A 9,807-nucleotide genomic window follows, 5' to 3' on the forward strand; every position below is an offset into this window, starting at 1 on the left:
CGGCTGCATCGTCTTTGACTTGGATGTGCTCATTAATGTGTTGCATGAGTAACTCCATAGTCGACAGTTGATTCATTGTGAGCGAGTCTCTTAGTCGATGTCCAACTAGAAGACTATGCTTATACTGAGTGATTGCAAGGTTGATCGGGCAATCTAGGATTTCGTTGAAGGTTTCCTAGTACCTAGAGTTGTATGCCTTGAGAGTGTCACTCGACTCCATCTTGACACTTAGAAGGTGGTCCACTTCCTTTGGCGTTTTGGTGTTGGTTTTGAAACGAGTCACGAATGCTTCCGCCAACTGCTGCCACCTCTCAATGCTCTCTTCCGGGAGTCTCTCAAACCATTTCAAGCCCAGTTCACCAAAGCTGGATGGGAAAATAAGGCACATAAGAGCATCATTATGCCTGTGTCCGGCCATGACCTGCCGGAAATGACTTACATGCATGTACGGATCGCTCTTGCCATCATAAAGTGTAAACTTGGGCTGGTGAAAGCCCGCTGGGAGCGACGTGGCTTTTATCTCAAGGGAGAAGGGGGTGGCGTTCAGCCTTGCCAAATATGTGTCTAGAAGGAAAGGCACGACTGGGCGGGGTGGTGGCATTATGACCTCTTCACTAGCGTGACCTCCGTAAGATAGCCGCTGGAGCGCCAGCACCCTTTGAGTCTCTCGCCGGCAAGCCCGCTCCTTCAAGACTACCCGCAAGTCCTCTGAGCGAGCAGAGTAGGAATATCTCAACGTCGTCGCCAGACGTGAGGGTTGATAGGTACTATCTTGCGCGCTAGACTTCTCTACAAGCGCGTCGAAATCTCTAACCCTGTAACTTCTGGTGATAGAAAGAAAAGGAGTATGCCGTTGGCTCTGATTACCTGAACGGCGTGGTTGGGTGCCCTCACTGTGGTCTCCCACTCCAGCAACACCCTTCCCTTTGACATGTCGCTTGAGAGCTTCCATCTCCACCGCTATTCTCCGGATGACGGCGTCTTGGTCCCTTAACTTGTGCTCCAGACGTCTAGCGTGCGATTCTCTTCGCTGCCGGTGTCCGTCTGGGCTCTGCGAGTGACCAAAACTTCTAGCACGCTTATCACGCGCGTCTCTTGAATGTCCTCCTGGGGAAGTCTCCAAGTCTGCCATGTTTGGAACAGCGAGGAGTCCGTCTCTCCGTCTGGCTAATTCTGGGATAACACCATCAATGGCAGACAATGGTATTTCGTCGTTGTTCGCTATGGAAGGCGACTAGATGAGCTTGGAAGACAAGGTTTTGTCTATCAAGTTTCCTACAGACGGCGCCAATTGTACGGGGAGCAAATATTCTGCGAAGCCCGTACTCCTTTCGTCTAAGCTCCTTGTCTATCCGATCGACCTGCGTGTACAATGGCGGTGAGCTACTCGGCGGTGTGTGGCCGGAAAACCCCTCTGACGGTCAAGTTAGCACACACCCTCAGGGAGAGAGAGAGGAAGAGAGAGATATATCACAATGAGTGTTTCTCACCAAATGATTATACGAGGAACAAATATTCCGCGGAGCCCGTACTCCTTTCGTTCAAGCTCCTTGTCTATCTGATCGACCTGCGTGCACAACGGTGGTGTGTGGCCGGAAAACCCTTCCGACGTTTAAGTTAGCATACACCCTCAGGGAGAGAGAGAGAGAGGAAGAGAGAGCTATATCACAATGAGTGTTTCTCACCAAATGATGTTCTATCTATAGCATGGGCGGCGCAATCATGCTTGTATACTTTCTGCGTTCACCTCTGCACCTATTCGTCTATTGACACGTGGAGCTGCTCTCCCATCTGTCAGCGCAAATCCAGCTAAACACCACCTAATCAAACCGCTAGACAACGTTAGCGGGAACGGACAGCCCGGCAGCACCATCTCGGCCTCCTTCGACCGTACTGCCTAACGAGGCCAACAATGCTCATCGCCGAGCACCATCACTACCGAGCTCAACAGCACTCCGATGCGACTGTGCTCCAGCCAAGTTAGGCCGGTCTGCGGCAGATCACGATCACCGAGCTAAAACGAGCGAACAAGAGAAGACAAGCTAGCAGAGGATCATCTCGGCCAACTCTGGTCTGGACTTCGGTCGAACAAGCTTCCTCTCGACACAGCTTAGCCTAGCTCGGCCCAAATACGCTTGGACCACTTTCAACCCGGCCAGAACCGCGACCCAAGCCGAGATTACGGAAATCTCCCTCTCAGGTCCTAATAGTTGAACTTAATTCTCATCAAATCCTATCGAAAATAAATCCTAGTAAAATTATCATTAAAAATAATTTTTTATGATGATTTTTTACATATGTCGCTAACAATTAACAATTAATAATTTTTTTCACGATTTTTATAAATTGTCGTTAAAACTTACAATTAGTGACATTTTTCTGCGACAAATTTTTCAAACTATCGTTGAAAGTTGATAATTAGCTACTTTTCTGTGATGATTTTTGTAACACCCGCCTCCTTGATTACCAATTACATTGGAAGTTACTTTAATTATGTGCCTTTATGTGATTTATATGCTAATATGTATGAAAATCATGTGCCATAAATTGTTTGATGCATGTGTTTGAGTAACAGATATGATAGTGCGTGAAAAGACCTGTCTGATTCGTTAAGTTAGAAGGTTAAAATTAAATGTTGGACTAGGTGGTTAGAGCCTAATTCACCTTAGCAAGTTTAAGTTGGGTTAAATTAATTAGGCCATATTGAGGCTTGAGTTGATTAAGTGAATTGGATTGAATTTAGGTTAAGCTTAAAATTTGATTAAAGAAAATTGGGACTAGCTTATTAACTTATTAACTCAAGCCAATAAAAGAGGAGTATGGAGAGAGAGAGAGAGAGAGAGAGAGAGAGAGAGTGAGTTAGTGTTTGCTGTAAAAACAACTTGGGAGAGAGCCCTAGAAGTAGAAAAAAGATAGAGAAAGAAGAGGAGCAAGAGAGCTTAAGCCAAATCTTTACCAATTCACCCATCTAAGGTAAGAAACTTTCCTCTAATTTCAAGAATTGAAGTTGTCTACTCATGGAATCATAGAAATTAAGATGAATTGAGAAGTTGGGTAGTGTAAAGTGATGATAGGAATCCTGAAGTGAAGAAGTGAAAGTAATAAGCTCTTATCCTTGTAATACACAGCAGCATTCAGGCTTCCTCACCTGGATCTTGCATGAATTTTGGGATTTGAAGAGAAAATTCAAGGGTTTTAACTTTAACACTCAAACTTTGCATCCATTGAGATTGTACAATTAAAGTTCATAATTTGTGGTCTTATTTGAGAATTGAGCCTTGCGTTATTGTTTGAAGTTGGAAATATTCAATTCATTTGGTTTTGCAGTGTTTTTGAGCCTTTTTTTTTTATGTAAAATGAAATTAGGTTTGAAAAAGGGAAAAACTCCATTTTCAGCAAAATTTCGAACTGGTTTTTCACCTAGACCGCTCGAGCGGCCTGGGCCATCACACAAGTGGCCAACCTTGTTTTGGCCAAAGTTGATTCTGAAGTTCACCAGCTCGTGCGGTCAAGGCCACCGCACATGCGGCCAAGAGGGCCAGCCCAATTTGATTTTCCTTCTGTTTATACTGATTTTCGAGCCTCCAATTGCATGATTTTCAACTGTTTCCATGTGCATGTGTATTGTATGAGCACAAGAGGAAATAAAAGAATGAATGAGATCGGGTTAGATAATGAATAACGGATAAGTTAGTGACTAATTAAACGAAAGGAGTGTATATTGAACAACCCTGAAAGAATGAAGGCTCGCCACCTCTAAGTTTTCCTTCTTTTACAAACTTTAAGTGGGTGTCACTTTATATCTATAAAATATAAGATCAAAATATAAAACTAAAAAAAAAAAAAATAGACGAAATATAATAAAAGAAATTAATTTCTTATAACTAGAGTTAATTCCAAGTCTTAGTCTATTAAAAATAGAATAAGGTATTAGCTAGTTACTTAATCACGTTTATTGAGAAAATATTGTACCAAATTTTAATGTCAATTCTATCATAGACATTTTTAATAACATGAGAGAGGGTCAATTACAACAACACAAGATGTCTCACTTTAATGTAGAGATTATTTTTTATTTCTATCTTTTGTAACTAAATTTGGATTAAAAAAAATGCTATTTATATATATTTTCATCTTATCTTCACTTTTTATATTAGTAGCAATTGCTATTATAATTTCATATTTGTTTTAAAAAATTGTTAAAATATATATGTTCACCCCCCTTATATGGGTTTGTCCCCAGTTTAAATTATCAAAATAGAATCCGAAGTGAAGCTCAAGAGCATCACAACAGACATTGTTGTGTCCACTACACAACAATTACTCTGAACCCTACATCCTTGAGGTTCAAAAAAAATATAATTAGTCTCACATTTTTGACATAATTATACTAATCTCCCTTTTAATATGGTTAAAGTGATCAAAACTGGTGAATAAATACTAAAATAAACAAAGATAAATATATATTTTAGTTAAAAAAAAAACATGATAACATCATTTTTCATTTATATAATTAACAAATTACTTATAAAAAATGGCCTAAATGTTATGTGAGTAAAATCTTTAAGGGAGGTCGGTGTAATTATGTTAAAAGTGTTTTCTTCAAACTTCAAGAGATGTGAGTGCAATTTACCCAAAAAAATTAACCTGCTCTAAAAATTATAAAAGACATTATTAAATATAACATGAATATGAAATAGTTTTCAAAATTTTAATTCTATTAATTAGATTAAAAAAATATTTGCATAGTGAAATTTCATTGTCCAAATATAATCGCCACTAACATCACCCTCACTAACCACCACAATCATCACAACACTTTTAATTTTTCATATCAAATTTCTTATGATTTTAAATATAAAAAATAAATAACTAAGACCCAAGATTGATATAAAAAAATTAATAAAACTTGTTCCAAAAACACATGAAATTTATTGCAAATGTTCCTTAATAGATGTCTTAACATGTATATGAAACAATTGTCAAAATTCTATTCTATCTATTAGACTACGGAATGAAACTTTGAAAAACTCTTTTACAATTGTGAAATATGAGAGAGTTAGGCACTCTCTTTTTGTTAATTATATGGATTACCAGACTATATGACTTTGCGTGGTGTCCGGTAATAATAGCAAGGGACGAGGAACACATCAATAAAGATGAGGGTGATGGACAAATATCATATTGGAGATTTGCATCTTCTTCACACCTCTCTCTTTCTAAATCAATACAAATTGATAGAGACCAATATGTTGGAAATGGTTATAAAATTTTGGATAAAATCAGAATTTTTTCCTTAGTTCGGTCTATTTTTTAGGTGGGCCCCGAGTGTCGATTCACTCGGGTCAAAGTGGTAACGCGTTCTATGCCGCGTTGTGATTCACGTGGTATATTTGGTTGATCAAAACCATTACCGAGTGAATGGGAAATTGAAGCCAAAGTGTGCTCCATGGAAATGGAGTTTTGGTGGAAATTTCTTAAGGTTGTAAATTGGTTTGTCCCACATTGATTTGGTGGGAAGTTTTGAAAGGGTTTATAACGCTTAGGGTGAGATACTTGGGGTGTACCCCAAGGGGTACCCAAGTGTTTTAGAGGGAGAGGTTATGGGCAAAATGGGCTAGACCCAAAAATCACCACGCACGCCGCCGTCCGGGCTGGGTTGGGCTTCTAATCTTTTTGGGCCAAAAACATTTGAATTTAATTTTATTTTTTTTAAATAAAATCCAGAATTCAAAATTAAATTGGTTTGGATTTTTTGTTCATCCAAACAGGATTTAATTTTATTTTTTTTAAATAAAATCCAGAATTCAAAATTAAATTGGTTTGGATTTTTTGTTCATCCAAACAGGGCCCTTCCCGTTTTCAAACAGAAATAAACTGTTTTGGAATTAGTGCACACCCAAACAGGGCCCTTCCCGTAATTGCTATCTGTTTGAATTCAAAACCCAACAGGTATCATACCTGTTCAATTCAAAACCAAGAGCCACATACCTGTTCAATTCAAATACAAGAGCCACCTTCACATCTATAAATAGGACCACCCTCATTTGATGTTTTCCATTCAGAAATTTCGTATTTCACTTCTGCTATTTATATTCTTCATCTTGCTGCATTTTATTTCCGAAAGAAAGAGTGTAAACACTTAGTGTGTTCGTAAGGCAAACAATTAGTAGTGCTGCTATTGTTTGTGGTAGATCATTTCATCCTGGGAGATAGACGTCCGAATTCTGAAAGCACCGTGGAGAGGACGAATCTGTCTTAAGAACACAGTGTTAAACACTGGACTTGATCAGAAAATAACTCGAAGAAATTAAATCAAGTAAGTTATTTAATTTATTTTCAGTGTTGTTTTTATTTATTTTAATCAGATTTTATTTTTTGTTTTTGTAACAAAATAAAATCTGTTTTTATTTATTTATTTTTATTTCGAGTTTGATTTTTGTAATCAAACAAATTCTCTCCTTTTCTTTATTTCTTTAAATTCTATTTGTTGTTGTGTACACAATAGAATTAAATCTTTTAAATACAGTGAAGATTGTCCAACACAATATAGTGAAAGATAATTCAAGTTTCGATTTTTTCGCTTCTGTTGTATGAAATTTTTATTCTGAAAGAGTATATACACTAAAAATTATTTGTACTTTTATCACTAAAAATCTGTGTTGAGAAAGTTTTTGCCAAATTTCTATTCTTAAAATTGAGCATTAGAGTTCAAGAAGTCTATTGCCTAATTAGTTGTGCTAAGAAATTATTCACAGCTTGGTCCAATTGCAGAATTACTTTTAATTGATTTGAATGTTCGATTATTAAACATTTTCTTATTGTCAGTGGATTGGCTACAAGCCACAGACAAAATGAAAGGTTTTATTATTAAAATCCAGAGTGTTGAAAGAAGTGAGCAAAGCAGGTGAACCTACTCATCAAGACATAAAAATGGTTCGGTTAGCAATGCAACTTCGGTAGAAAATGTTTCTAATCCACTTTGTTTCCACATTATATATATATATATATGCTCAGTGCAAACTAAATTTGAATCCCAGGTGTGCATAGGTTGATGCAGATCGATTTTGAAACATTTTTTTTTGATAGAACTGATAACCGGTTAGGCGGTGTTTTGCACAGTGCTACCCACAATGGTTGAGATAAAGGAACTCCCGGAGCAGTGTAGTAATAATAGAAAGAAAATCAGACAAGCAATCTCTGTTCCATTTCTTTGGGAAGAAAAGCCGGGAACTCCTAAAAAAGATTGGAAACCACCGATCGCTCAAACGGTTAATCCACCAGTTGCACCACCTCCAGTGAAGCTTGTTGCCTCAGTTCCTTTCAAATGGGAGGAAAAGCCTGGAAAACCACTTCCCTGCTTTTTCCGGCAACCATCAGATTCGGAAGTAGAAATTCAGCTCTCCCCTGAAAACCTCATTGCTTTAGCATTGCCTCCTCCAGCAACTGCCACAGGTATGTTGGAGCCGGGAGGGGCACAGGCCCCTCAACTTTTTTACAAAAAATAAATTGTACTTGTAATCTCTGTAGTTTGTTTCTTGTATCAATCGAATCTTTATAGTTATAATTGCATTAGTTTTATCTTATAATTTTTTTTATTGTGTTCATTTAGTTCAACTATAACGCTCTTTTACAAATTGGACTAAAATCAATTGGCAAAATAATTCATTTACTCTCCTCAAACTAATTGAGGGTTTGCATTTTAACCCTTAATTCATTTAGATATTATCAATTAGACTAAATTGACACATTATATATATATATATATATATATATATAATAAACAACAAAATAAGCGAGTTTTAAAGTTTGTGTTCTTTTTAAGTATTTTTATTGTTTATAAGAAGAAAAAAAATTGACTTTGTGATTAATAATTGTCCCTGTACTAATTTTCTAACTCGGTCACTGACTCATCAGTGTACTGTCAAGACGGAGGTGGTGGTGATGACGATAGGCATATTGATTGTGGCGATGACAATGGAAGTGAGGCTGAGCAATTTAAGTTTTTCGAATCAGATATTGAAGCATGGGGTTTTGAAACTGATGAATCCTTTGGCTCAGCTCCTACTCTGACTCTAGCTGTTTCCAATGTCATTCCTATGCTGCAAACACCTTCTTCACCAGCTTCTGAAACAGATAGCAGCAGCAGCACAAGTAGCTATGCCACTGGAACAACAAGCGTAGTTGGTGCAGCTTTCTTGGAGTGCATGTTTCCACTGTTATCGCCCGATTCAAGTTTTCTTGGAAAGCTTGGCTGCTCTGAAAAATTCAATTCTTATGTTACTACTCCAATGAAAGTGCAGAGTAAAGATTTGGAATGGGAAAGCAGTTGCAGTGTTGCGCTAAGAAGGCCAGCGACGCTGGGGGAGCTGATAATGATGAGTAGAAGGAGAAGTTACCGGAGGAAAGCTGTTCAAATGCGGAGACACAACCTCTCCATGGTAATTCTTCTGCTACTCCTCCTCCTCTTACATGTTTTGACTAAGAAAAATGTTAAATATACAAAATTTTATATCAAAAATATAAATAAATTTATATAAATACAAAATTCCTGCAATCATAAATGGTTTCTGTACCAATAAAACTAGAGTGCACAATGAATAAATGGTTTCTGTAACCAATAAAACTGGAGGGCATATTGAATCAGAAGTTAGGTATCTTGAAAAGTGAAGGGGAAAAAAATATCTATTTCATTTATTTTGTGTTTGAGAAATATTATGCACTCGGGCAAAAAAAAAAAAATTCAAAATATTTAGAATTTGATTGTATTGGACTGTTTAAAATTTGAACGTATGATATTGACTTAAACTTGGTGTGATGTGTGTTTGGTTGGAGGATTTGAGGAGGGATTTGGAAAGAGAAATGGAAAAGATAAGTGAAATGTAAATAAAATATGCCTATATTTCACCTAGTTTCACACACCTTTTCCCTTTCCATTTCTAAATCCCTCTCCAAATCCCCCAACCAAACACCGCATGAGTATATATTTTTTAGATGGATAATGGCATTGTTGAATTTTACAACGAATTGGGCTAGTCGGATTAGTAGAACCCTTGTAATTCACTTAAAAGCCTCAGATGTAACAAAAATAAAATAAAATCATATGATAACACCTTACTATTTTACAATTGAAATTCATGGGTGCTACTAGCCTTTGCCTGATTGTAAAAATGACAGGAATATATGAGGAAGACAACAGTTGGATGCGGCATATTTGGAATTAACAACTGGATTGAAGTATTGCAGAGGAAGTGGAAGAGCCAGATACAACTTAAACTCATATAGATCACATCAAACACAAATCTGATTCACATATTTCAAATTCTGAATACTGTTTAAATATATTTTATTTTTGGGTGCAAAGTGTTGCTTTGTAAATCATTACGACTTTTTTCTGTCGTTGTGTGTGGATAGACTTGTTTTTTGGGTGGGTATGTGGATAGACTTGTTACTACTCTCTTTGGTTTAACATTTTCAAAAACAGTTTTTTAAATTTTGAATTTTAAATTTTGAATTTTTATTTATTTTATTTATAGTTATTTTTTAATTTTTTTTAGTTTTTAAATTCACGTAATATAAATACACTTAAAAAGTACGAAATTTGTGTAATTTTTTTTTTCAAAAATTCATCACATTTTCGTATTTTGTTGTATACGATAATTTTTTTACAATTTACTATAATAATTTTATAATTTTTAAGTGTATCTAGATTAAGTGGATTAAAAAGTAAACAAAAAGAAAATTAAAATGTTAAAAAAATTTACTTAAAAAAAAAAGAACAAAGAAAAAGGAAAACACGGATTAAAA

At 36.4% G+C, this 9,807-nt stretch overlaps 1 protein-coding gene across 1 annotated transcript; it reads left to right on the plus strand.

Annotated features, from left to right (window-relative positions):
- Window positions 1–6,958: 6,958 nt before the first annotated feature.
- On the plus strand, window positions 6,959–9,524 carry LOC114267944 (hydroxyproline-rich glycoprotein family protein). The gene is made up of 3 exons (XM_028209040.2): window positions 6,959–7,455; window positions 7,918–8,441; window positions 9,178–9,524. The coding sequence occupies exons 1-3, from the start codon at window positions 7,134–7,136 to the stop codon at window positions 9,283–9,285; spliced, it is 954 nt and encodes a 317-aa protein (XP_028064841.2). The 5' UTR covers window positions 6,959–7,133; the 3' UTR covers window positions 9,286–9,524.
- The last annotated feature ends 283 nt before the right edge of the window (window positions 9,525–9,807 follow it).

Source organism: Camellia sinensis, chromosome 1, assembly GCF_055761805.1.
Source record: "Camellia sinensis isolate YWXY chromosome 1, ASM5576180v1, whole genome shotgun sequence".
Classification (NCBI taxonomy): Eukaryota; Viridiplantae; Streptophyta; class Magnoliopsida; order Ericales; family Theaceae; genus Camellia; species Camellia sinensis.